This window comes from Heliangelus exortis, chromosome 12 (genome assembly GCF_036169615.1).
Source record: "Heliangelus exortis chromosome 12, bHelExo1.hap1, whole genome shotgun sequence".
Taxonomy (NCBI): domain Eukaryota; kingdom Metazoa; phylum Chordata; class Aves; order Apodiformes; family Trochilidae; genus Heliangelus; species Heliangelus exortis.
The window spans coordinates 10,465,248-10,492,827 of NC_092433.1; the positions used below are offsets into that span (position 1 = coordinate 10,465,248).

Here is a 27,580-nt window from a genome sequence, read left to right on the forward strand (position 1 = left end):
CCTGGCAGCAGTCGGCTGAGTCTCTCCTGCTTTGCTGCCCTGGCAAAGTTTGTCCTTCTGCCTCCCTCCTTGTACCTGGGGATGGGGCTGGTGGGGCGAGGAGGTGCCCAGCATGTAAGGGCTGGGGTCCCCATGGGGTGCCCACTAGCATCCCCCTCCTCATGAACCCTGAGCCCTGGCTGGGGCACACAGCACCCTCACCCTGGTGCCTGCAATGGGGTCCTGGCAATGCCCTGGGGCTTGGCTCAGGCTCCTGCCCTCCCTGGTCACCCCTAGGTAGCCAAGCTTCCTCACAGCACTGCACTGGGAAACGTCTTTAAGAATACATATTGACATTAAAAAAGGCCCTTCTGTACCTATTAATCGAAGTCATTAAATTTAATGGGATGGTTATTGCACGTTAAATAAATACCAGCTAATTATGAAAAACATATTTGCCAAAGTTTAACTATAGAAAAGATGCCTCAATTACATGGTTATTAGACCTCAAAAAATATACACTTTTAATAATGAAGTGACATTTAAATAACATACATTAACTGTCTTATTAAATGTTGATTCTTTTCATATTTGAGGACTTTAATTTAGAGCGTTTTCCCTGGCACTAACCATATGATGCATCATTAGCTGTCTTTCACTCATCATTTTGTAAACTTTTTTTATAAATAGGCTGAAGTGTTTGTGTTTGCTTTTGTTCTTCCAGCTCCCAGCTCTCCCTTCGGGCATGGGGGATGTGCCAGGGAAGCCTGCACAGAGAATGGGAACTTTAAGGCCACTTCAAATTACTGAACCCCTTCCTAAATCTGTCATCCTAAAATAGTTGGGCAGCTGAGCTTTTCTGCATTTCTGACATGTCCTTAGGGAAAAGGACCACTCTGCCTCACTCTTGATTTTTCCAGATCAAGTAAGTTTGTCAGAAGTAGCCAGGAGATGGGGAGCAGGGCAAGTGGAGAAGCTCAGGGCTGCAGTCAGAGCACCTGCCTGGTGTGGCAGAGGGTGGGTTATTTCTCCCTCTGTCACCAAGCCATGGTACCAGACCTCTAAGAAGGCAATATTTTGGGGTGGGTGAGATGCTCCATGGGGGCACATCCCCAGCTGCTGCTCACAGGAATTCCTCTGCAGCCCCAGCTGAGCTTGGATCGGGCTGGGGGGCTGTGGGGATGGTGTGGAGCAGCACAAGCCCAGGGCTCACAGGCTCCTTCTGCTTAATGCATTTATTGATTGCAGTGTACGCGTCAGGATCTAATTTAGAAATCACTCTCCCAGAATCAATTAAAGGCCTTGCTAGTAATATAGGTGCCTCTTCTAGGTAAAGCCCCCACCCTCCTCTCCAACACACACCTCACTGCCCCTGCTCTGTGTTTGGGGGATTCCTGTCTCCCTCCCAGCCAAAGCTGGGTCCCTTTCTGTCTAGAAGCTTGGATGCCAGGATCTCCTGCTGCTTTTCTGGGAACAGGCACTGCCCGGGCTGCCTCCCAGAGCATCCATCAGTTATGGGCTGTCAGGGAGCCAAGACCCATCGTCTCCCAGACCTGCTGGTAATGTTCCTGCACCCGCCCAGGGGTGGGTAAGCTGTGCTCTGGAGGCCCTGCGGGGCAGCACAATGCACAGAAGCACTTAAATTAATTACAAAGAAGTTAAGTCCTGGAGCGGTGGGGTGGCTCCTGGGGAGCAGGTCTGCAGGCTGGGCAATTGGTAGGGGCAGAGCTGGGGGTAAGTTGGGGAAGGGGGGAGAGCTGCCAGCCTTGTCCTATGGCTGCTCCATCAGTGGGATGAGTTGCTCTGGGGATGTGTCAGAGCCTCCAGAGGGTTCTGGGGGAGGGGGGGTCCCCCAAGGCAGCGAGCAGGGACCATGCTGTGGGCATGGGGATGTGGAACACCCTCCAGCTTCTGAATCAAGTGGCTGTTGCCACTGTGGGACAGCAGTGTGCCATGGATCCGTGCTGACTCTTGAGGAATGGATATGACAGACCTGCAGCTGCTCACACTCTGGGGTGGCTGCCCAGGCCATGGGGATGGTCTTGGAGGGGTGTCTGGAGACAAATGACTTCTCATACCTATGGAGTTTGTTCACAAAATGGAACTGAAACATGGACATGTGCTCTTTTCCAACAGTGACAAATCTGTGTTTCTGTGGTCCTTTTACAATGACAGTATCTCTTCCAAGACTTAGATCTTTGACTGTGTCTCAAGAATTTCCGTCCTACTTTTGATTATTTTATTTTATTTATATGGTGATGAACTTTCACCACGACAAATGTAGGTTGTTGTTTTTATTTTTTTTTTTAATCAGTAAAAGCCCTTGAGTCAATTAACATTTTCTCATGGCAAAAAAATTGAGAGGGGGTGGGGAAAGGAAGTCTCCAGGCAGCTTGAGGATGGGCAGACTGGGATTTAGGTCTTTTCTTGGCTCCCTCTCTTCCCTGCCTGCTGTTACAGGTGCATGGACAGCAGTCAGAGCCAGAGTGACATGTCCCTGCTCCATCCAGGAAGCACGTTAGTGGTGGTGCCAGGACTCCTTTGGCTGCAGCATGAGGAATGAGCCCAGCTTGGCTCCTCCAGGGGAGCTGCCTTGTGAATACCTGGCTCTCCAGTTCCTCCTGTCCCACCAGCAGAAGATATGCAGTGGCTTACAAAACAGTCTCAGGAGGGCTCTCAGCAGGGATGCTAAAGCCAAGAGGCTGTGGATGTATGGAAGACTTCAAGTGTCCTACAGCCCTGGGATAAAGCTTGTGGCAGCACCAGACATTTCTTCCTTGCTGAGGTTTATGATGCTCCTCAAAGGATCTCTGTGATTGCAATATAACACCTCAGGATAGGGAAATTGTCTTAAGCAGTGGTTTCTATGTGTGTTTTGTTTTTTTTTTTTAAAGGTATATTTATCATATCTTTTATTGGAATAGAATTCAAGGGAAATTAGAAACTAAAATAACTTTAATTGCGAACTTCATGATTCAGTATGTTGTAAATCCTTCAGCATAATATTGTGCCATAAAAATGCTATTTTGTGATAATTATTATTATTATAATTAATGTTCCTTAATTGCTAATGTAGCAGGCATGTGTTATCTCCCAGGTTTCCTTGCAGTGTCTCTGGAGGAGCTGCTCCACAGGGGGTTGTGGAGGATCCAGGTGGGTACTGGTGTGGGGCTGTGGGTGTGTGTCAATGTGTCTGAGTGATGCTACTGGCTTATCCCACCCCACTCTTTGCCTTCAGACAGCCTGCAGCTCATCACATCCCAGAGAGGAGCAGGCAGTGAGCAGCAAGGAGGGTTAAACACTGATAAACTGTGAGTATCTTCTCTAACCCAGGCTTTGCTGTGGTCTCATCTGCACTTGCTGCTGCCCTCATGCTCACCCAACAGGCAGAGGTGGGCTGAGTGGGGTTGATGGTTCTGCCTTTGGTTGAGATGGGATCAGCCTGGGGGTCCTGTCTGTCCTGCAGGGAGGGGCTGCAGACACAAGAGTTGTGGCCCAGCTAAAGGGTGAGAGAACTGCTTGGGGCTGGAAACCCCCTGGGTTTTCCCCTCCTCCACTCCCTGCAGAGCCTCAGCCGTGGCAGGGCTTGCTGGTGGATGTCTAGAAATGCTCATCTATGCTGTCCCACCTCAGCAGTGCCCAGGATTAGGTGGTCTTGCTGTTTCAGGGTTGCTGGATCTGCCCTTCTGCAGCAAAGTGTTCCTGGGCAATGCACGTCCCAGGGGCATCTGTCCTGGGCACAGAGCTCCCTGTACCACCCCTGCTCCCAGCACCCTGACTTGGCTCAGCCTCCAAGCGTTGGATCTTCATCATTAACCAGCTGCCATTGCTTCAGCCTGTTATTAGAAGCTCTGCCCCATTAACAAGGCATTTGGTCCTTGTGGTTGCCTGTTTGTTAGATGTTACGTGGCAAATGTCAGCTGGGCCTTGGGCAACTTTGCCTTCCTCTTCTCACACCCAGGCTTGGGCTCAGCCTCTCCTCCTCTCCCCATCCACTGTGTTTCCAGAACATCAAGGGCAAATTAAATCCCCTGCAGTGCCTGCCAGGAGCTGTGCAAGATGCCAGCCTTGGCCACAGCATCCTTTGAATGAAAATGAAAAGCAAACATGACGGTGCAGCCTGTGGGTCCTAAGGGGCCCGACTCCTTGCTGCTGTTTCTGGTGAGGCAGGAGGATGCTGTAGGGAAGCTCCTTCCCCGTGGGCTCAGCTCCCACCAGGAGCTGTTGAACCCCACAGCACAGAGGGCTGTGGCTGGGGAGAGGCAGGGTGTGAGCATGGGGGACGTGTAGGGGAGGGTTAACACCAGCCAGAGGAGAAGGCAGCAGGAAAGTGGTGGGATTGATGTTGTGGCCAGACTGGGGCTTAGCAGTTCTCGTTAGCATCTTTTATTAGCTCTGAGGGTGCCGCTGGGGTCTTGGGAGGCAGTGGCAGCTCTCAGCTCCTCAGGCCCAGGTGCAAGGGAGGAGCAGGGAGCAGAGGGATGGAGAACGCCCGATGCCAAGTGCCTGAATTTTTCATGTGACCCCGAGGCCTCTCTCGTACCAGCATGGGGCTGCCCGGGACCAGCTGAGAGTGGGAAGGCACGAAAACAGCCACCGAGCCACCTGCTTCACAGTGGTGAGTGTATATGGGATGAAGATGAAACCAGGATGCATTTTTAATGATGCAGGCAGGGCTGGGTTTCTTTAAATAAGACTAGACAATGAATACGTGCTCCCAAAGCTGTGTAGTGCACCACAAATGCATTATTTACAGCAGCTTCTTCCTTGTCCATTTTAATTTTACATGGGCACTGGAGAAAGGGAAGGGACTCCTTGGCGTCTCGTGGCCACCCACTTGTTCCATGTGACAGAGGTGAATTTCTGAGCCACCCAAGGATTTGCTGTTGATCTTTCCACTGATGTGAGTTGTGGAAGACGCAGCAGGATCCCAGCACCTAAAAGTTTGGGCATCTTAGGCAAATGTCAACGTGCTGTCCCACAGCCCAACTGGTGCCTTTTCCTAATGTAAAACATCTCCTGACATGTGGCAAAGGGGGAGGACAGGAGCCTGGGGTTTAGTCTGGTCAGTGCATCCATCATCATGTCTTAATTGTGTCATTTTCTGTCTTCTCCCCATGCATAAAATGGAGGGGGGATGCTCTTAGACCCCTTCTTCTCCCTAGGGCATGCTGAGCACAGCGTCTATCCTGCTGATACTGGTGGTGGAGCAGAAAGCCTTTGGGAAGCTGGCAATGGCATCACGATGGGGAGGGAGGAGGTGAATCTGCCCCGTGAAAAAGGGTCCTCAGCTGGCCCTGGTGAGGTAGGGGATGGGGCAGGGGGAAGTAAGCAGCAGTATGGGCTGTGTTGGGGGGGGGGGAGAGGGGACCTGGGGGATGGAGGGAGGCTGAAAAGGACTTGGAGTTTCCCCAGGAGAGATGCTGTGCCTGGTTCCAGCTGGTGACAGGCCAGTCAAGGCTGTGAGCCCTGACCTTAGGTTGCTCTCCAGCCACCGTCAAACATTCGGTTTCAGAGTAAACACTTTTTACAATTATCAGGGGGTACCTTTATACCTCAGTTAGAACCATCAGGAAGATCTGTCCTTCCTTGTCTGTCTCTGCAAGACTGGATGTGAACTTCAGCCCCCGGGGTGACCTGCTGCAGGACCCAGCACAGTTTCCATCAGCTATTGCCACATCTCCCGGTGTGGAGAGTGTCCCCATGCCAGAGCTGGGGTGGTGATAAAATGTGCATGGCAGGGTGGCAGAAGTCCTTGTCTTGGAGACTGTGGAGCTGGGAAGTGGAGAAGTGACTTTCTTTCCTACCTTCAAAGTTGCCCTGACCCAGAGTCTGTGTTTGGGGCAGGCTGTGTGGGGATGCTGAGTTTGGGTCACTGAGGGCTGTGTGATTTCCTTGGCAGGGAACCCTCAGGTTGCCAGAGGAAGCACGGAGCAGTCCCAGCACTGCTCAGCGGCCGCAAAGGTGGGATGGGGAGTCCAGGAGCTGACGGACATGAAGCCTCGCTCCCCAGCACTGCTGGCCCTGGGAGGGTTGAGATGGCAGCTTGACGGCTTGGAAAATAGGCTGAGATGAAGGAATATCAATACGGAGAGCGAGCTGTTCCTGCCGAACAGCCCTGGGGCAGCTAACGTGAAATGCTGGTTGTCTCGGAGGAGTTGACAGGTGTCTGCATCAAGCTTCCTGCTAATTAAGTCCTGTTGTGAGTCATGGGATGAAGAAGCTGGGAAGGAGCTCATCTGGTGCAGGTATGTCTGGGGGATCTCTGTGGGACCTCTCCGTCCACTGGGAAGGACCAGTGTGTGCATGGCTGGTCAGCTGGTGGGTGTGCAGTCCTTGGGGCAGGAAAGGGTTTTTGGGAGCTGAGGATCTGCGTTCAGAAGAGCAGAGTGAGATGTCCCGCTGGGCATCTGTCCTCTACCATCACACTAGGTGTCCTCCCTTGGGTCCCATGCTGGCCATCCTATTACAGACCTGGCAGAGTTTTCCAGAGCATCTCCCACAGCCACAGATCCTGGCGCCTGTCCCACAAAACCTCTTCCCAAATCGAAGGCTGTGTCACTGCCAGTGTGACAGGCTGGGGAAATAAGGATGCTCCCAGGTATCTCCTTCTCCTGATCCTCTTCAAGGTGACCCACTCTGCCCACAGAGCCCATCCTGCCCAGCTCTTGCTGGGGGACACCTTCTTGCTGTAATTAACAGAGGTGCATCCTCCCCACTGAGCCCTTTAACAGAAAATTCCCCATTTAGGGAACACAAGCAGGGTGGGGTGGAGGCAGGGGCTGCTCACCAGCAATGCTCTGTGGATCTCTCTGATTCAGAAGGGTGCCTGCAGCAGCAGGATGGAAAAGCCATGCTGGCAGCCAGCAAAGTGTTCTTCTCAGGGAGCAGGGAGAGGAGGAGCACACGCCATCCTGGTGACAGCCCCAGTGCCTCCCCAGGTCCCTTCCCCATGTGCCTCCTCAGTGCCTTTTGCCCGCCGGCCCCGCTTGCCTCTGCAGCTGCATTCCCCTGAAAAATGGCTCTATTCATTACCCGTTTTAATTTCACCCCGGATCCCCAGAGCTCCTCAGACATAGTTTGTTATCCTGGCTGTCAAGAAGCTTAAAGAGCTGCCGACGCCTCCTGGAAAACTTTGACAAACCCTCTGGTTGGGCCCAGCGTGTCCTCCCCAGCCGGCCTGCCCAGCCTTCCTGTACCCGGGTCTTGATTAGCAAAGATGTCTGTGAGGATGGGAGGAAATTAAAGAAAACAACAACCCACAAACCCAAACCCATTGCTGGTGTCTGGGCAAAGCTGATCACCTTCAGGAGCTCCTGCCCTTTTGGAGGGTGCCCTGGACAGAGCTGAGCTGCTGAGCATGGGTGTGAGGGTCCCCCAAGCCCACATTTAGGTTGGAAACTCTGGGCTGAGGCCACTGGGTTTCTCACATCCCTGTGTGCTGCTGTTCAGTGCAAGTGGTTGCAGTGTCTGGGGGGAGGTCTGTCCTGTCTGTGGCTATAACCAAGGGAGGTGGCATGTGCATGAGGACCTGGCTGCACCGTGCAGGTGTCTGCCTTTGAGCAGAAATTTTTAGCGTGAAAAAATAGCAAACAGTTGAAAAATCACGAGTTTAGTTGGTTATTTTTAGGAGCTCACCACTTGGACTGGGTTACCTCAGTGAGCTGAGCAGAAGAGCCTCCCCATCTCTTCAGGCTCCCCACAGCGACCTAATCCTCTCCCGATTAGTCTCTTTTTTTTACAAAGTAGTTGTCAAGCTGCTTTTAGAGAACAAAATACCCCTCGGTCTCTTCGGTAACGTAGGGAAAGCAGACCAGACACACCGGGAACAGATTGTCTCTCGATGTAATTTTGGTCGAAGTTGTGGGTAAGAAGTGCCAAGTCAGCTTTTAGCACGACCAGAAGGAGCCGGGCGAACCCCTCACGGCTGGGCTTTGGGTCCAGCTGCCACCGGAGCCATCTTCTGCCTCCAGCCCTTCCTCCCAGCACCCTGCTGAGCACGGAGCCTTTGAGGTGCCACTCAATCCCTCTGTCCTCGGGGCACGGCCAGGCTGTCAGCCCGGAGGGTTTGTTGGGAAAGGGGAATGAGGATGCACAGGGAATGAGCGGAGCAATTAAGACCCCCATGGGAGGCAGGATGAAAAGCCAAGCTCCCTGAGATAACAAGGGTCTCTCTGCAGGGGTGAGGTGTCCAGACCTGGGGGGAAGCCAGGAGAGTGACAAGCGTGTCCCAGTGCCCGCCGGGCAAGGTGCTGGATGAGATGTCGGAGCTGCCATGAGCTCTGTGGGACACTGCCAGCCTGGGGCTGCTTCCCACCCTGTGCAAACCCAGGATGCTTCCCTGGTCCTGTGCTGGGCTCCTGGCATGAGGGATGCTTATGCTTTCTTGCTTCTTTGCTTCTTCTTTGTCTTTTTTTATTACCTTTTCTCAGGGCTGGATTCTCTTTGGTAGTTCAGGAAGGGGCTGGTGATTCACCTGCAGCCAGGATTCCTGCTCTGTTCCCAGCTTCACCACCTTGGCTCCTCTCATTGCTGGGTGGATGGTAACAATCCATCTTTCAGCAGAAATAAATTGCTTCTCTTTCCTTCTCACCAGCACTGAGCAGGGGGGCACAGGAATGGCCACGGTGGCCCAGGAGTTGGTGCTGCTGTGTCACTTGGTGCTTCCTCAGGGAGGAAGAGAATTAGTCCTTCTTCTCCTGCATCTGGAGCAGGAGATGGCAGCCATGGACCAAGGTACCCCTGCACTGGTCCTGGGAGAGAGTGGGTTCAAAAGTGGTGGTGGGAAATTGCCTGAATTATCTCTCCCTCCTTCATATGTGTAAGAGGTTTCACTATCTCAGTAACTCCCCTGAGAGACCCAAGGAGCAGCCTCTTTGGATGTGAATACCTGACAAGTTTTTAATGTGAAAGGGATTAACTAAATTTAGTCTCTTGGAGGAAGGAAAAAAAAGGGGTGGGGGAGGGTGGGTGGAAGAGAAGTGTTTCTTTCAATATGGGGGAAGTGATCCAAACCCCAGCCACTTCCCTGCCGGCAGAGCACACTGATTTTTTATTATTTTTTTTTTTTTTTCTGTCTGGGAAGCTTTTAAGTCTGGGCCCCATGTGTGTCTGTGCACAAACAAGAGGTGGGGTGATGGCAGGCACCAGTGCCACGCTGTGCCCTGGGGGAATGTGCTGGCTACTGGTTCCTCTGGGAGAGGACAGGGTATGGGGAGAAATGAGGAGAAAACCTTGTTTGTGTTGGAAGGGATGTGATATCCGAGTTGTGGGGACATCATTTGTAGTCTTGGGTGAGCTTTGAGCAAGGGGCTCAGCACTGAGGAGCTGAAGGCACTGAGGTTTGAAAGGAAAGGGCACCTCCACTGTTATGCTTATCCAAATCAACTTTTTCCCCTCCATCCTTCATTCTACACTTGCAGGGGTCCCTGAGAGCCCCTTTCCTCCTGTCTTCTGGTGCATGAGGTTTACCAAAAGCTCTCCTCCCACAAGCCTTCCACCACAGATAGGGGCAACCCCCTAACTCCAATGGCATGCCCTGTCTAAAGGGCAAAGTGTGTCCCACCTCTGTGATTTGGTGGGGATAAAGTTCTGGATGGTTGCACCCGTGAAAACCTGTGTAAACAAACTCCCTTACATTGATTGCTGGGTGACCCCCATGACCCCCTTACTGCAGCACATGAAATCCTAGTAAACCACAACCATCTGCAGCTTTGTCTCCTGGTGGGCAGATCTGGACAGGGACATTCTCTGCAATTTCCATTCCCCAGGTTGCTCATGAAATCAATGAAAGGTCCTCTTTATTTCTCTTGGTCTTTACAGAGACCCCTTCCCAACTGGGAGCTGATGGTGCTTTTTTCTGTAGGGCCTACACAAATAAGCAGGGGTGTGCTTGCTGGGGGCAGGCAGGAGGGCACTGCTGCCTCTGAAAGGGAAGAGCAAATCCAGAGGAAGCCATGAAGGTGATCAGAGGGCTGTAGCACCTCTGCTGTGGAGGCAGGGTGGGAGAGTTGGGGTTGTTCAGCCTGGAGAAGAGAAGACTCCAGTGTGACCTTAGAGCATCTTCCAGTTCCTGAAGGGGCTCTAGGAAAGCTGAGGAACTTTTTAAAATGGAGTGGGATAGGACAAGGGAGAATGGTTTTAAGTTGAAAGAGGGTAGATTTAGGGTAGACATGAGGAAGAAATTCTTCACTATGGGAATGGTGAGACACTGGAAGAGGCTCCCTAGGGAAGGTGTGGATGCTCCATTCCTGCAATTGTTCAAAATCAGACTGAGTGGGGCTTGGAGCAACCTGATCCAGTGGAGGTATCGCAGCCCATGCAGGGGGGTTGGAATCAAATGATCTTTAGTGTCCCTTCCAACCCAAATTCCACTATGACAAGCAAGAGAGAGCCTGTAAGGGTGGGGCAGGGGGGGAATGAAGGTGACACCAGTAGCTAGCACTGAGTGCGCTTTAAAAAAGACAATCAGGTCACCCCTCCAATTAATAATTTTTCTTTTTTTATTATTATCTTCCCGGACCCCCTTTGTAATTTTGTTTTTAGGTGGCGTGGATGCTGTGTTGGCAGACTGATGCTGAGTGTCCACCCCAGAGGACGCAGGGCTGCAGGATGGGGGGAGGCCGAGGTGGACCCTGGGCTGCGTCCATCTCTTAGGTGAGTCCCGGCCCGTGACTGCGGGAGGTCCCCACCGCGCCACGGCCTCTTTAACACCTCCCGTTCCAGGGTGGCATCGCCCTTTTAAGGGCCGGAGGTGGGCGTGGCGGCTCCGCCCTCTCCCCCCCTCCCCTCCCTCTCTCCTGCGCCCCCTGCAGGCGGCGGCTCCCGCCCCTCCCTCTCTCGCGCCGCCGGTGCGGGCGTGCGCGTGCGCGCGGCGGTGGGGGCGCGCGCGGCGACGGGCGGCGTTCCGTCGGGGTCCCGCGCCGCCGTCCCATTCATGCGGGGCAGCGGCGGCGGCGCGAGCGAGGCGGGCGCGGAGCCCCGGGCGGCGGGAGGGGGCGGCGGCGAAGGAGGAGGAGGAGGAGAAGAAGGAGCCGGGAGCGGCGGGGGCCCGGTGAGGGGCTCGGTGTGGAATGCAATTATGGTTGGCACGGCGGAGGCGAGCGGGGACCGGAGCCGTGAGTAACCCGGTTGCAACTTTCCTCCCCGGGCGCGGCGCGTGGCTTTATCTTCTCGTTTGGGCGGCTCGTTAAAAATACACGGATTCAGCTCTGATTGCCCACCCCAAAATATTAGGCGGCGGCGGCGGCGAAGCGGGGCTGGCCCGGGCAGGGCAGTGGCGGCCCGTCGGGGGGTGCGGAGGGGCCGTGGCGGCCGGGCTGGGCTGGGCTGGGCTGGGCCGGGGCCGCGTTGCTGCCGCCCGGGGCCATCCCGCATTGCGCCCCGCGGCTCCGGGAACGCGGCCACGGGAAGCGCCTCCCGCGGGGGGGACGGAAACCCGCCGGGACCGAGCATTGCTCGTTACCCGCCCCGCGCGCCCCCCCCCTCTCCCCCGGGGTTCGTAGTGGGGTGCTGGGGACCGGGCAGGTGCGGGTTGGACCGGGGCGTGAGCCTCCTCCCTGCCCGGAGCTGCTGGGACTGAGGCGCGGGGTGCCGGAGCCGGGGCTGCCTCTCCCTGCTGGCCACCTCCCTTCCTCCCGCAGCCCGCCCCGGCTCTCGGCAGGGTTCGTTTCCCCGGTGCTTCACCTCGGGGAACCCCCCGCCCCGCTGCCCGTCTCAGCCCGGCACCGCTGGAGGCTTGAACGGGGCGCAGCCTTTCTCGGGCTCGTCGCCTCCGCTCCCCGTGTCCGCCCTGCCTGGGTTCCCCGCATTCTCGCTGCCATCCCCTTGTGCTGCCTTGTCCCTGTGTTTTCATCCTCGCTGTCATCCCTGCGTCCACGCTGCCCCGCATTGTCCCTGCCATCCCCGCATGGTGCTGCCCCACATCCACGCTCACGTCCTCACTGCCATCCCCGCATCGTCGCTGCTTCGCATCCCCGCATCCCGCTGGGGCGCGGCATCCGGGCTGGGCTCGCCCCGAACCCCTCAGAGCCGCTATCCCCGTTCCCCGCAGACGCCGGAGGGATGCCGTGGGGATGCCGGCAGTCCGGCTCGGGTTTGCCCGGCTCGGCAGCGCGCCCGCTGGGATGGCTGCCGTCGCCCTCCTTATAATCGTTACTATTGTCACCGCGCTGTAGTTTCGCAGCGCAGCGCCCGTGCTCCGCTCTGACTGAGGCGTTGGGAAGCTGCGATACCCACGTGCGGGGCTGCGCGCCCACCGCCCCCGCTATTAACGTGGAAGGTGGCAGATGAAGACGGCTGGTGGCACCTTTGGGGTCCTTCACCTCGCTGCCTCTCCGCTTTCTGCCCTGCGAAACGCACACGGCGGCTCTGGCATGCGAGTGGGGAGGGATTTGGAAAATCCCAGTGGCATGCTGAATTAAATCCCGAAATCCCTTCTTCTCCCTTGTCCTCCGTACGGGGAAATTCTTCTTTCTGCCCCTGGACGAGCGCCGGGGTATGGGGAGCTAGGGGAGGGGAGGGGGTTGGTGGTGTGTAAACAGGGCTTAACATGAAGGTCACTGGTTAAAGAGGAGATGGATGGGAGAGAAAAGATAGGCTTTAACCTCACTTGTTAGCTCCCCCCTTTCTCCTGCTTTGGGGAGGACAAAACAAAAGCAGAACCTGCTAACGGGAGGATGAATATTCATGATCCTTCTCATAAGCTTTGGGACACGGAGGGAAGAAAAGTTGGGCAGAGGAGCTGCCTTTCCGAAGCTGCTTTTCCTCTGGCTTGTGAGAAAATCCCTTTTTGCTGAGCGAGGGCTGTGTCAGGGGGAATTACCAGCCTTTTACTCGTGGTTTTTTTTTTTTTTTTTAAATTTCTTTTGTGTGTGGCTGCAAGGAAGAAAAAAAAAAAAAAAAGAAGAGCCAAGGCTATTGACTACATCAAAGGTTATCCATTTGAAAACACCATTTTCCTCTGAACAGCAGCTAATTGCTTCCTGAACAATCTCAGGGTCTTTTGTATATACTCAGTGGGTAAAATGAGTGACTCCATGTCTCTCTCTCAAGACACTGGTGACCAAAAGAGGTGTAAAGGTGGAGAAGCCATGGAAAATCAGCGGGCAGAAGCCTCTAGGAGAATGCGTGGATAATTTCTTTAGCTGCTGCGAGGGGGAAAGGTATTTGCTTTTTCCCGCTTGCCGCGGTGCGATCTGCCGGTGCCGGTAGATGCCGGTACTGGCAGCGGTGTGGTGCCACGGGGCCGTAAGGAAGGCTGGTAAGGAAGTTTGGATTCAAAATACCCGATCCTGCGTGCAATCCAGTGCTCCCCGTCTGCCTGTGGCTCCGGTTGCCGGTGCCGCTCATGAGAGAGCGGTGAGCGGGGATGCGCTGCTTCCCGAGGGGCTGCGGGGAGGCAGCGGCGGGGCTGACTGGCTCCTGCTCCGTTGGCTGACTGGGCTTTTTATCCTGTGCACGGTACCCAGAAGATTAAAGTTTCGCTGGCATTGGTTTTATTAGCACAGCAGTATAGGCATTGGCAAGACTTTTCCCCTCGGCTTAATTTTTTTTTTTTCAATAGATGCATCGGGTTTGGAGCAGAGCGGAGGTATCCGCCTTCAGGCGCACTTGGGCTGTGCATGGAGCTGTGGAGAAGAGCCCTTGTGCCTCTCTGTCACACAAAGCCCTTTTCCCTAGCCAGGCAGAAGGCCCTGCTGGAGATAAACAAACTCCGAACTCCGGCAGAGACGGGGCCGAGGGCCACGCCGGCGGCTCCAGGCGAGCGCTGTTTCGCTGGAGCTTTGCGCAGCCGAAATGGAAGAGGGTAATAAAAGCGTCGCTGCTGCGTGCTGGCAGGGCTCCCTCCCCTCCTCCATCCCGGCAGCAGCCGGGGCCCCTGCCCTGCTCCCCGCGTGTTAATGTCACACCAGGCACTTTATCTCGGTGCGTTTGCTGGGTTTGGCATTCGTTGAACAAAGGGAAGGATTCGGCTCTGGCGTTGGACTTAATGAAGGAAACTTGTACGTGTTTATTCTCCAGGTTGAGCACGGGTCAGGGCCTTTGTTGCTGCCTGGCTTGCTCCCGGCTGTAGCACTAAGCACTGTTGAGAGCTGGACTCAGCCCTGAGCTGGGAATTTCCGTGCAGGAGAGCCCCGTGCTGCCGGCTTGCTGCAAACCGGGGAGAGCTTTGCTCGCAGCATCAGGCTTCTGCTGAGCCCCGCTGAGCTTTGTTGTGACTGCTTCTCCGTGTAGGGTGTTGTGGTGCTGCAGTCGTTTGTGTCTGCCGTGAGGAGCTGGTTGTGTTTTTTGACCCCAGGCACAACAGAAGGAAGGTGGACTTCAGGAGAGACAAGGGAGTGAAGGTGCTGCTGTCCTTCCATATGTCAGCAGTGGGCACGGGTCACCTTGCTGCCCATATGCCATCCTCGCTGCCTGCAGGTTTGGGTTTCACATTGACCTGGGCTGGTGGGATATACATGTGGACACCTTGTGTTGCTGCTCCCTGTGATCCATTTTGTGTCATTAGGTACTTGTGTGTGGTATGGAAGAACCAGTGGGCAGAGGGCTCCTGGACAGTGTTTGACCAGTGAACAACTTGGTGGTGTGCCATGTGTGTGGGAAGTCCCAAGGGCTGGAAATCATGGGTGATGGGGAGCTTGGTTCAGTGTGCCCCTCTGATCCCTTCCCTCTCCTGGGTTTTGACTAGGGGCCCTCTTCCCAGCAAGGTTCTGAGCACTGCGAGGAGGAGCAAGTGTTTTCCTCTCTTCAGTACTGGGGTAGCTGGTTTGGCTTTAGGCTAGAGACAACCAGCTGCTTCTCTGGATGTAGCCCATGACACATTCTGGGCAATTGCAGATAGGTGGTATGTGGTGAGAAGATGTGTCCTCTATCACTGTCTCTGACCCACAGCTTCAGCCATGGCCCTCTTAGTCCTGACCAGAATGCAGCATGGAAGCTACGTGGATACCACAATGTGGTCCACCAGCTACCTGTAGAAGCCAAGTTTGAGCAAACATCTAGTACATCATGGAAGAGAAAATCTCCATCCAATAAACAAATCTTGATGGTTTTCATACCAGGCAGGGGCACACGTGGCTCGTCTGCCCTTCGCTTGGTGTGTCGTGTAGACAAAATGCACATCTTCCCACTGGCTTGTCCGACTGTGGCTGGGCACAGGGCAGTGTCCTTGTTTCCCTTGCTTCCCTGATCACCCTGCAGCTGTGGCTGCCTCCAGCCCTTGTTCCAGGTGGAAGCTACCACTTAAACCCCTGAATTAATAATGTTTAAAAGTTCATTTTCCCTTTAGCCAAGACTTGTTGCCAGTGTTCTGAGATATTTGAGTCTGGAGAAAAACTCCACATCCAAACTCTCGGGTTTGCACTTCGCAAACAATTCTGTTCCTTTCTCTTCTGAAGTCTCCTTGCATGGTACAAGGTGGAGTGTGTTGAGTGGCCCTTCTTGTGGTGTGGGGTGGATTGGTGTTACAGGGGGCAGAGTCTGCTTTGTTCTGGTTGCTGTGTTCTGGTCTGTGCCCAACCTTGTGAGCTGCCTGAACCACAGAGGAGATTTGTTACCCCTGGTGTTGATCCGGCCCCTGGTACCAGCCACGGCGCGATATCCTCTTTGCTCCTTGAGCTGAGCTCGTGGGGGATTTCACTGGAGAAAGTGAGAGCCTGGCAGGGGTGCCAAGGACAGGCTGCATGGCTCTGGGGGACCCACTGTGTGGGTACTTTCTCCTTCCCATCTCCTTCTCCTCCCCAGCAGCTTGTGGATCAGCCCTGGGGCTTGGTGCCCGCCTTCCCATCTCGAGCATCCCACAATCCGCTGGCCAACTTGGCACTGAGACCCGGGAGCGGTAATAATCCAATTTGGGCAGTTTAGCTGCACTTTGCTATCCGTGCTGCCGGCCAGAGATCAGGAGCTTTAATCCGGCTAATGACCCCGGCTTCGAGGGTTGAGTAACCGACAACCATTTGCTTGATTTGGTTTTCCTTTCTGTCGGCAGTGGAGGACAGAGGCTGAGGCTGTTTCTGCATCCTACCCCTGGTATCGGGGACCGTTTCCAGGTGTAGGTACGTGTGGGGACTGGGGACTTAGAGCAGCGTGGAGGGGCACTGCAATCCCTGCTTTCCCTTTGGAAGATCCCTCTTTCCTCCTTCCCGTTTTCCATCTGCTCCCCCTCTTTCTCTTAAGATAAGCCTTTCTGCCTGAGCTGTTTTGCAACATACCATTATTTTCAGAAAGGCAAAGCCAAGAAAAATAAAGCCTCTCTCTTCCTTCAGTTGCCTACTGTTTAATGTACAAAATACAGGGGTGGTAATTGCATCAAAATGTATATAATTATACTGGAGGGAGAGGAAAAAAAAGGCACCTTGCTAATTGCATGAGTGTTTTGAACTGATAAATGTTGAGAGATTGGTGTTTTCTTAGGAGTTTGGTGGAGAAGAGATGTGGTCTGGCTTGTGAGGAGTTAGGAGCAGGGCTGGTTTCCCACCATTGCCAGGAAGCCAACTGGGATGCTTGGCTTCCCAGGGTTCTCCAAGCCCTTTCCTGGGGTAGTGTCGATTGCTTAGGCGGAGGATCGGGCCCCAGATACAACTGAGACTACCCCCCCATTCAGTCAAATCTTGGCATGATTGTAGGAGCTCTGCAAGTCCCTTTGCTTTACTTGCTTAGTTAAGCAACTGCTTATGTGTCAAAATATTCAAGCTCTTGCAGAAGTAAATCCCTGGGTGACGGGAGAGGCAGATTCCCGTCGGTGCTGGAAAGAAATTTCCAGCATGATGTATCCCTGTGTCTGGGGGGCTCTTCCCCTCTCCTCCCCCCACGTTCATGTCACGTTGGTGTGAGTGGGTGCTGCTGGTGGCCATCCCCTTGGGCAGGGAGGGGGAAAGGATGGTCTCATGTTCCAGATGCCACGACGTGAAAACCACATTTCCTTCTGCGAATGCCGACCCCGTCAGAGCTGCCGATAACATCACAGGTAATTGTGATGGCAATAAGTTGTTTGCTTTGTGCGTGCGGCCGCGCTCTGTGTACGGGCGGCTGCTTGGCTCTTCCTGTGCAGACTGTTAGTTTCAACAGGGGAAGAGGAAAACCCAAAAATATTTTAGGAGGAGTTTAAAAATAATCTTCCAGTTTGGCCGGTGGGCAGGATGTTTCGTGGAATTATGTTCCCTGCTTGGTCAAAGTCCAGCGCTGTGGCCCTCGGAAAGCTTTGCTGGGAGGTGTTAAGCCCAGGCTTGTTGTTTTAGCCAGCCTCAGGACTTGCTGTCTGGAAGCTGGAGGGGGCCAGGAGCTGGCCCTGATTTGTGGGCATTGTGCTAGATGGGTTGTGCTGCTTCATACCTGAAGTGGTGGCAGAGCTGGGATGTGAGTTCAAGCTCAGCTTCCGAGGCCTCTGTAAAACATATAAAATCCATTCCACAGCATCGCAATCCCTCCACCCCCATCTCTGTCTTGGTGGTTTTGATTCCTAGAAGTGCTGGCATGCCAGCAGAGTCTCTGCCTGCTGCTGCTTATCTTGGTGTCCGGCTCCTGGATGGCTGCATCCTTCCTGGAGTCACAAGAGGCTCTCCTCTTGCTGGCGGGACCCGAATCGGCCCAGTGAGCCTTTCTGAAGACAAGAACCTGTTTTTCAGGCTGATGTCATCGGGAAGAAATGGGGGAGGAGGAAGGCAGGAAGGCAGCACCGCTTCCGAAGGAGAGCCGAGACCATGACGCCGCCGGCAGCCCGGGCTTCCACCGACACCCGTTGTTATTATTCCTGATTGTCGGCAGGGCGGCCATGCCCGCGGGCCTGCCGGCACACGAGGGATGGGTCCTGCTCCACACGGCCTCAAGCCTGCGTGGGCGAGAGGCAGGAAGGGAAGGAGCGAGGGAGGGATGTGTCCGTGTTGGGCCGTCCCTGAGCAGGACGCCTCTTGTCTCTCTCACCAGCTGCGCCTCGCCTGGTGCCCCGGCCCCCCGTGGGGTGACGGAGCTCGCTGGAACTGCTGTCCCCACCTTCGTTAGCAGAAAGTGTTTTTTTGGCAGCGGCACTTGGACAGCCCTCCCAGCACAGGCAGGCAGCCCCGTCCTCTCGATTTTGTGGCAAATAAGCGGATCCATAATGCTAACGCCCATCGGGAGCTTGGCCCCTTGTGCACAGGATCTGGCTGCAGCAGCACACCCCTGTCCAGCCTGGGTCAGAGCTGCAAGCAAGATCTGCAGGGAGAGAAACTGCCTTGCTCTGTGCCTTGTCCCAGCCAGGACCTCTTTGTCATTTGCTCTGCCTGGCTCAGCAGGGTAAGAAATACCTGAAAGAACCCCTTGCTGTGGGTAGCCAGGAGGCTTGCCAGAGCAGGGGGCCGTGCTGGAGAAGGTGTCCATGTCAGGAGGGCACAGTGCAAGCACAGCTCCTGCCATGGTGCTCATGGTGTCTCTCTGTTTTTCTCAGATGCCCTGGGCCTGTTCTGCTGCAAGTGAAGCACCCGTTAATCTCTCAGTGCAGTTTGTGCTGTGGTGCAGCTGTGGGGGGGAGGCTTTTGGTGTCTTCCCTTCTCTGCCTGTCCTGATGCTGTGCAAGGCTCTGCTAGTTCTCCAGCTGACTGCTGCTCCTGGATCTGCTCCACCTTGGGCAAATGAAACGTGGGGCTGTGCTGAGCTGGGACTTGAGCTGATTCCAGCTGAGGGGCTCAGGACAACATGTCTGGGATGGGAAAGAGGGAAGGATGGATTTAGTTGGTGAAACCTCATTTAGAGAAGTTTTGTGGTCTGTTTTAATCAGACCAAGCTCTGGCAGTGGTTGTGCTTGGCTCTTCATGTGACAGCAGGAACACTGGTGTCAGCATGGGGCCGGATGGAAGCACAGGAATTTTGGCTCAGCCAGGATTAAGCCAGCTCTGGAGCGACCTCCCTTTGCTGGGAACAGAGTGGGTCCAGCACCAGAAATCTTCCTGTGCCAGTTCTTGGTTGCAAAGCAGGAGGTCCCCGGGTTCCCTCTGAGATGCGGGGGAAGCACAGCTCTCCCGCTGGCTGTGCTGAGGCGGGTGGGAGGTGTGGAGGTGGTGAGGAGGTATTGAAGTGTGTTCATGTGTCAGAGAGAGGAAAACCCTCCCTGGAGATCCAGGCTGGAAGAGGTACATTGATCTGGGGAGGATCAGGTCATTGGATTGTGTTTGTGGCTGCCCTCGTCCAGTGAAGGATTTGGAGCAGCAGGTTTGAGAGCAAGGACTGATGTGTTGCTCCACATGGAGTGAGGTCAGACAAGAGAAGGATGGCAATGGCAAGAGGACTTCTTGCTGGACTTCACTGCTTGCTGTCAGTGACCACCTAGCTCTCTGCAGACCCAGCTGGACTGAGGTGACCTCTGCCAGCAGGGGTGGTTTTCAGGACATTTATGTGGGGTAATGGGCTGATGAGATGTGAGAACCATCGTCTGGGGTGTGTAGGCCAAAGTCAAAGTGGAACATGGCTTCTGAGGGCTTGGTCTGGACTTGTTTTCTCTGAAGCTGAAGAGATGTTGTTAAGTGATCCCAAATCACTTATGTGATTTGATGTGACAAAATTCACATCAGGCTGGGGTGTGAAGCCTGAGCTGGCCTGGGTGTTGATAGTAGGAAGTCATGGTTCTCTAGCTGGGATCCTAGTGCCTTGGGCCAGTCTGCAGTGTGACAAGAGGCATGGAGGAGTTTCAGATGAGATGTCTTGCTCTGAGTGTGTTGACGCACACAGTTCCTGAGGCAGGATGGGGAGGCAGCACGCTGTGTCCTGTGTGGATGGTGGGCTATGTGTTGGTCTCCATCTCAGTCATCACTCAGTCCAGATCTTTTATTGCTCCCTTGGCTGCAGGAGCTTAATGGGGGTGCACTCTTCTCCTGGGAAAGCCAGATGTTGGCTTGCACTTCTAGCATAGCTGAATGGAGTCAGAGAACATGTAATGTCCCAGTCTGTGCCTGGTTTCCATAGCAGGGACAAACGGTCCTGGGAGGACCTGCTGAGACTGTCCCTGTAGCCCTCTCTGCCTTTGGGTGTTGCGTATTCCGGTATTTCCATCTTGGAAATGCTCTTGTCCAGTCTCTTGATGGTGAGAGCATATGGTGGCTCCAGAACTGTTCTCCTTGGCACAATGTGATTTCTTGCAGAGGAAGGGGAATTGCATGCTTGAGAAATGCTATTTAATTTCCTTGCTACTTGTTATTTTATGCACCTTTTTGCTGAGGGTCAAGCTTCTGAAAGCCCTTGGGCCTTAGATGGCCACTTCTCCTTGTGTTTCTCAGGACAGAGACACACAGCAGGGCAGGAGCAGAAGCTGCTGTGCCCAGGCAGGATGGGGTGCTTGGCCCCTGCCAGGAGGAAACTAATGATGCTGAAGAAACTCCAGATGTGGGTGATAGTAATGGAGAATGGAGCTGGGGTAGCTCCAGAGCTCACTGTTGATTTAATCAGGGTGTGGTTTGAGCCAGGGATAAGATTTGTAATGATTTAACTTGCTAGGGAGAGACCTCCACCAAATTGTTTTTAATGACTGTGTGCAGTGAAGGAAGGAGTTAAAGTTTAGCCCTGTTGCAGACGATTGCATATGTAGTGCAGCTCTAACTGGGCACCACCACCCCTTTCCTCATTGTTGCAAGGCTTTTCTCAGGCAGGGGAGCCTAAAAACACCCCAGCTGTATGGTGAGCCTGACTCTCCCCTGGCCTGCGGGCTTTCCTCTCCCCCGATAATCTCCCCTCTCTCCCCTTTGCTGATTACTGGTGGCTCCACAGCTCCAGCGTTTGAAAATGGAGCCGGTTCCTTCTCGGTCCATTTACTATCACTGAGAGCAGCAAGTGACGTGGGGAGATTGCAGGTAAAGACCCATTAGATGCCATTTCCCCTTTTGGGGTTTGGTTATATAGGGGTTTTCATTCCTATCACTTTTCTCTGCCAGCCTCCCTTGCCAAGCTCTCTTCTTCAGTGAGACTGTAAAGCTCTTGGGGCAGTTTGCAGCCTCATCCCACTGCTGAGAGCAGCTTCTATCCAAGAAAAATGATGCTTTCTTTAGCCTTAGGGATGCAGACACACCTGGGACGCCCACAGCCATGCAGGGCTCCTGGGGTGTGCGTGGTGATGGGGAGCCTGCTGGGGCCTTGGTGGTGCTGGAGTGAGTATGACAAGTGTGGTCTCTGGGTGCCAGGTGTGCACATCAGTTCTTGTTGGCATGCTTTAAGCCCCAGCTTTGGTTCTTTCCAGAAGAGCTGCTACTTTGTAGCCTAACCACCTGAACAGACTTGGCATCCATCAGGGTTCTGGATTTGCTGCCCGGACAAGCGAAGAGCTGGTCCTTAATGCTCTGTCCAGTCTTTGCCTTTTAAGGTTAGTTTTCCCATCCCAGTACTCCTGCTTTCTGCTATCAAAATTGATAATTATTTTCTCAAAGCATCATCTCCCATCCCAAACCCAGATTTCTGGCTGTGGTTCTGGGAAGCCTGTAGCCTCGGGGGATGAATGCTGCGGCCTCTTGCTACATTTTTAGCTGTGAGCAAGTGGGACACAGGCATTTGCAGGGCAAGCTGATGGCTTTTGATGAAAGGCTCTTTTGAAGCCAGGGTTCATGTGTTGGCTGCGGGGAGGCAGGCAGCCCCATCCAGGTCATGCAGCAGCTGCGACCATCTCAGCATGGCCACTTCTGAGGTGAAACCATGAGCAAATGTCTGTTCTGGCATGGGATGAAAGGGGCTGGGGCGGATTTGGTGCTTGCATGTTTGCTGCACGAGCTTTGTTTCTGACGGCAGGTTTCCTGCTTTTATATATATGATATATATAATGTGTGTGTCTGTCTCTGTGTGTGTGTGTGTATAGAAAACAAAACAGAAGGCTGTGGTGCTGTCTTGATGGGGGGTGTGGCCCTGCTGTGGGGTGAGCCAGCTCTGTGTGGGGACACTCTGTGCTGGAGGATGCTCTGTGCTGCATCACTTGCTGCCCAGTCAGCGTTACGCCGTGTGGGTTTGGTCCTGCAGCCCCAGTTGGCATGTGTGTGTTCAGGCTTGGGTGTATTCTTTTATTGCAGCCTGTTTCAGGGCTGGGCTTGGCTCCAGGGTGTCTGCCCAGGGTTTTCCGTGCTTCTGGGCCATGGTGGCGATGTGCGTGGTGCAGCTCTCGCTTCCTGGTGACACCTCATGTGGTGGTCCTTGGCTGGGTCCTCCCCAGATGCTACTTGAGTGCAGCCCCATAGGGTTTGAGTGCTGTGTGGTTTAAAGTGTGGTGGAGGAGCTGCACTGCTGTCAGCTGTACCGTGACCTCTCCATGGGAGCTGGATGGAAGGGAAATGCCCTTTGGCCCCTATGCTGCTTCTCCCTGGCTGCTCCTGTGGGCAGGGAGCTGGGGCTGTGCAGGCGCCTGCACTCCAGTGCAGGGCTGCCTGCTGCCTCCACTGCTGAGGGGTTGGCCCCCACTTTAATTTGTTCTGAGTCTCAGGTACCCAGATCATTTAATCCTGAAGCAAATCAGGCAAGCTAACCTTTCCTGCTGGCTTTTTTAATAATCGCTGCAATGGTTTTAAGCAAAACCCCCGCTGGTGTCAGGGCACTAGGATAAGATGTTGCTGCTAACATATATTTAGGAGCAGAAATCTCAGTGGAGCTCTGCAGAGTGTCATCTCTCTGCTCGCCCCAGCTCTGCCTCGCTTTGCTCTCGTTCTAGCTCTCGAGTAGCAGTTCCCTACGTTAATTTGGGAATCTCCTGTTGGGCTTTCTAGCCCTGCTTTGTGACAGCAGCCTGACCTCCAGCTCTCCGGATCCCTGAAATAGAAACAATGAATCATAGGAATGCACCAAGAGAGTGACTTCCCTGTTCTGCTTTCCCGTCCCGGCAGGGCGATGCTCCCGCTGCCATCCCCAGGCTCCTGCTTTTGCCTCCACCACCTTGCCCTCTCCTTCTCCTCTCTGCAGCATGTTGCTGGCATGTGAGATGAGTTTTGTGTCCATCTCCTTGGGAGGGAGATGGCCATATTGCTCCTGGAGGTGCTCAGGCCTGCAGTTTGCAGCAGCATGGTAAGAATTTTGTTGAGGTGAGAAACCTTCCTCTGGCAACCTGGCAGGAACCCGCGCTGCCTGGCACTGCCATGCTGGGCTAGCCCCGTGGGTTTGTGCCCACAGCACAGCTTGGTTCCACACCTCAGTGTGGTTTGGGGCTAGTAAGCTCCCATCTGGGGTGCTTGTGGGTATGCTGTGACTGACAAGCTCATAAAAATGAAGAACAGGAGACAAGGATGATGCAGGTGATTTCTGGGGCTGGTGGCTCCATGCTTTGATTGTCTCCACACCTGTGGCATTTTGTGGCACTGGGCTTTGACCTCAGTGTCTGCTCATGCCTTTTCCCAAGCCTCCCTTGAGGCTATTGCCTTGGAGGGGGATGTGTTGGGGCTGGTGGAAGGAAACAGGGTCTTGAACACATGGGCAGGGGAGCTCTGGTGGTCTGCAGCAAGGGTTTGGAAGTGGTGTGGAGGCTTTGCCCAAAGCGCTGGCAGGGCTGGAGGGGTGACTGGGGCTGGGCTTGCCCTGGGAAGCAAGAGTTTTATGTTTGTTGGGACGGGGAGAAGGTGGGAAAAAGCCTATTCCTTCCTTCTGACCTCTTCCTGGCTTGGGATGGGGGTAGCAGAATTGAAGGATGATCTCTGGGATGTTGGGGCACCAGATGGCCCAGCTGCTGGCCCAGTGACAATGCAGCCCCTCAAGGTCTGTGTAGGGCCTGGCTGGTGGGTCCCACAGCCCTGCTAAGCACAGGCTGCAAAGCTCTGAAGGCCCTTTGGCCTCATCCAGACCTGCCTGGTCTGGGATGCCACTTTTGGCAATATTCCCTGCCTGTGCCACTCCCCAGTGAGGGATCTTTCTGTGGGTTATCCTGAGCTGAGTCAGAGATGGATGATAGGAGAGGGAAGCTCTCCTCCTCCTCTTGCTCTAGGAGTGTCTTTCCTGCCATGGCTGGGGTTGGGGAGCTGAGGGATTGGCTCTTGTCCCAGCCCTGGACCTTGGGAGGAGGGATTGCCCCACAAGGAGTGAACGAGCTGTGATGGTGTTGGTAGGACAGTCAGTGTGTTGGCATGGTTTGCACAGCCCCACATCAGCCCAGGGGTGCTTGTGCCCCTGGTATTGGGGTGGAGGGGGGAGAGGGGTGTAACCAAAGGGCTGCTGAGCAGACAGAGGGCAGAGCTGTCTGCAGTGGCCATCTGCAGTCACCTCCCTGCTGCTGGGGACACAAAGGTCCCACTGGTGTGGGGTTTCCCTGCTTCTTTGCTGCTCCATCTTGGTGAGCCCCAGCCATGGCACAGGAGCATGCAGAGCTCCCTGTTCTCCCTCTCTGTGCCCCCTTGTCCTTCTGCAGCTTCTCAAGCCAACTGCCTCATGGTTGACCCTGTGCTTCCTGATGCATATAAATGCCAGAAGGACACGCTTCTCCTTGCCGTGCTTCTCCTTGCCGTGCTTCTCCTTGCCGTGCTTCTCCTTGCCGTGCTTCTCCTTGCCGTGCTTCTCCTTGCCGTGCTTCACCTTGCCATGCCACTTGCTCCCTCCAACTCCTCCTGCCCACGGCCCTCCTGGGCTTTGTCAGGCAGGCAGATGGCAGGGACAACAGGCAGCATGCCAGGGCTCTCTGCTATCCCAGCTCCTTTACAAGGTCCTCCCCTGTGCAGGGGCTCAGGCTGTGTTTCCTGCAAACTGGGCTTTGGCATCTGCTCCCAGTGCTGCAGATGCAAGGGCAGCAGGCTGGGGTTGTCCTCAGCATCTCACAGGTTCCCTTGGTCTCTGCACTAGAGGTGCCCTCCCCTGGGGTGGTGGTGGGTGTTTTGTTAGGCTGCCAACTAGAAAAGTGTGAAATTGCAAAATGTCTGCTGGGTGGGGTGGTCCAGGCTTGGTACCATTCAGGAAGGCCTCCTAACCCCACTCTTCTTGTCTTTTTCCCTCTAGGGCTGACTGGACGGGCCGTGCCCACGATGCCCTGAGTGCTGAGTGCAGCAGAAGCAGAGGAGACTGTGTCCCATTAGCTCCTCCTTCCTCCCTCCCTCATCCCTTTAGTTTGGGTTTGTTTTTATTTATTTTGTGGCTGGGTTTGGGCATGGCCTTGGCTGGATGCAAGGCTGCTGCAATGTGGCTCCTTTGGCTCAAGCACCACTTGTCCATCAATGTTTGGACCTTGCTGCTCTTGGGGAGCACCTGGCTACCGCTGGCGGAAGGCAGCCCCAAGTCTCCCTTTAGGACTTTCCCGGTTACAGACTGGAGCTTGACACACTTGGTGGTCCACAACAAAACTGGGGAGGTTTATGTGGGGGCTGTCAATCGGATCTACAAGCTCTCCAACAACCTCACACTCCTGAGGACCCACGTGACGGGGCCTGTGGAGGACAATGAGAAATGTTACCCTCCTCCCAGTGTTCAGTCCTGCCCTCATGGGCTGGTCACCACCAACAATGTGAACAAGCTGCTTCTGGTGGACTACTCGGGGAACAGGCTGATTGCTTGTGGCAGTGCCTCCCAGGGTATTTGCCAGTTCCTGCGACTGGATGACCTCTTCAAGTTGGGCGAGCCCCACCACCGCAAGGAACACTACCTCTCCAGTGTCAACGAGTCGGGCACCATGTCTGGGGTCATCATCGAGGTGCTGAACGGGCAGAACAAGCTCTTCATTGGGACGCCCATTGACGGGAAGTCAGAGTACTTCCCCACACTGTCCAGCCGCAAGTTGATGGCCAACGAGGAGAACGCAGAGATGTTTGGCTTTGTCTACCAGGATGAATTTGTTTCTTCCCAGCTCAAGATCCCCTCGGATACACTCTCCAAGTTCCCCACCTTTGACATCTACTACATCTACAGCTTCAGCAGCGAGCAGTTTGTTTACTACCTGACCCTGCAGCTGGACACCCAGCTCACCTCTCCTGACTCCACCGGGGAGCAGTTTTTCACCTCCAAGATCGTCCGCCTCTGCGTGGACGACCCCAAGTTCTACTCCTACGTGGAGTTCCCCATCGGCTGCGTACAGGACGGCATTGAGTACCGCCTGATCCAGGATGCTTACCTGACCAAGCCTGGCAAGGCTCTGGCCAAGTACCTGGGCATCTCGGAGCGGGAGGATATCCTCTTCACCATCTTCTCCCAGGGCCAGAAAAACAGGGTTAAGCCTCCCAAGGAGTCTGTGCTCTGTCTCTTCACGTTGAAGAAGATCAAGGATAAGATCAAAGAGCGTATCCAATCGTGCTACAGAGGAGAAGGGAAGCTCTCACTGCCCTGGCTCTTGAATAAGGAGCTGGGCTGCATCAACTCGGTAAGTTCCCACTTGTCTCTACTCCAGGCTGTTCTTGGCTGTGCTTTCTGGTTAGACCCTTCCTGGTGACCTGACCTGTGTGCCATGTGTTCCTGAGGGGAGGACTGGCACCAGTAGAGCTGGGTGTTTGCTTGCTTGGTAGAATTATTTGTGGAGATCATGGCTTCATTGTGGGGTGACTGTCTGGGTTTGGGTTGCCTCAAGCAAGAGGTCTCACACAGGTGCCTTCTTCTGATTTCACTTCCCTGTGGTTTTGGAGGGTGTCAGTGAGCTGGAATGGGAGGTCAGGATGCTCAATCCTCAGGGCATGTTCTGTGGCTCTACTGGGGAGTTCCTTGCAGATGACACATTAATTTGAGAGTGTAATGTCACCTGGGGCTTCGTGGTGGCCTAACAGAAGGTGTTAGGGCCAGTAGGATGTGGAGGTTGTGAAGATGGAGGGAGATGAGGAAGTTAGTGGGTCCTGGTAGAAGTTGGTCGTGTTTGGGATGGAGAGGCTATGCCTTCTCCATGGGATGCTAGACAGGATGACAGAGGGTACAAGGCTCCTTGAATGAACTGGGCTGTGAGCTTGGCCAGTACAAACTGTCACCCATGGTGCTGGAGGCTAGTGCTGGTGTCCTAGGACCTCTGACCCCAGAGATGCATCCTGCTGCCTGCTGCTCGTATGGATGCATCTGGCCCTGCCTGTGGCTCAGCTGCTCTGTGAGGGCCTGTGAGTGGTAGGGAATGGGGTTGCCTAGGTTTGTTTTCCAATTTATTGCTATAGCTGTATTTTTTTTCCAGGCAATTTACACACCAAGAGTGGTGGGTGGCAGGGAGGCTACAGTTCTGGCTGACAAGGAGGTCTTACCTTGGGCATCACCAAGCTGGGTAGTCCCTAGGCAGGGTCAGATACCTGGCAGAAAGGGTTTTGGGGTGCTGGTGTGTGTTTTGGAGTGTCTGGTGGAGGTCCCAACACCCCTACTTGTTGCCCACCTCCCCCCAGCCCTCCTTGCTGGTGATCAGCACCCATCACTAAGCCCCCAGCCCTGCCTGAGCAGGGTTTTAGGTGCATGGTGGTGCAGGCAGGTGGGCAGAGGGTCCCTGTGGAGCAGCCCTTCCCTCCCTGCTGCTGTTCTTCCCACAGCTCCGGAGGAGACAGCTAACAGCTGCCTGACAAAGTAAAGGGTTTGCTGTCAAGAGCGCTGGGCTCACAAATCAGATTTTGGCTTTGAACTAATTCAATTTTGATGGAAAATGATGAAATCGTTACACTGCTGCCTGTTGGGTTGTGCAGCTGCTGGCTCTGGCAGAGGAGATGCTCACTGCTGCTCCTGCACTCCCTGCTCACCCCCCCCTGGG

The 27,580-nt window shown here is 54.5% G+C and overlaps 1 protein-coding gene across 2 annotated transcripts in view; it reads left to right on the plus strand.

Moving 5' to 3' along the window:
- Positions 1–10,537: 10,537 nt before the first annotated feature.
- PLXNA1 (plexin A1) overlaps positions 10,538–27,580 on the plus strand; it is a 114,175-nt gene continuing 97,132 nt past the window's right edge. Inside the window, exons 1-2 of one of the 2 annotated variants that reach the window (XM_071755981.1) lie at positions 10,538–10,635; positions 24,886–26,236. In XM_071755981.1, the coding sequence (XP_071612082.1) occupies positions 10,553–10,635; positions 24,886–26,236 (1,434 nt within the window). In that variant the 5' untranslated portion in view covers positions 10,538–10,552. Of the gene's footprint in view, positions 10,636–10,984; positions 11,097–24,885; positions 26,237–27,580 lie in introns of those variants that run through there. The other variant, XM_071755982.1, reaches the window with a different exon arrangement.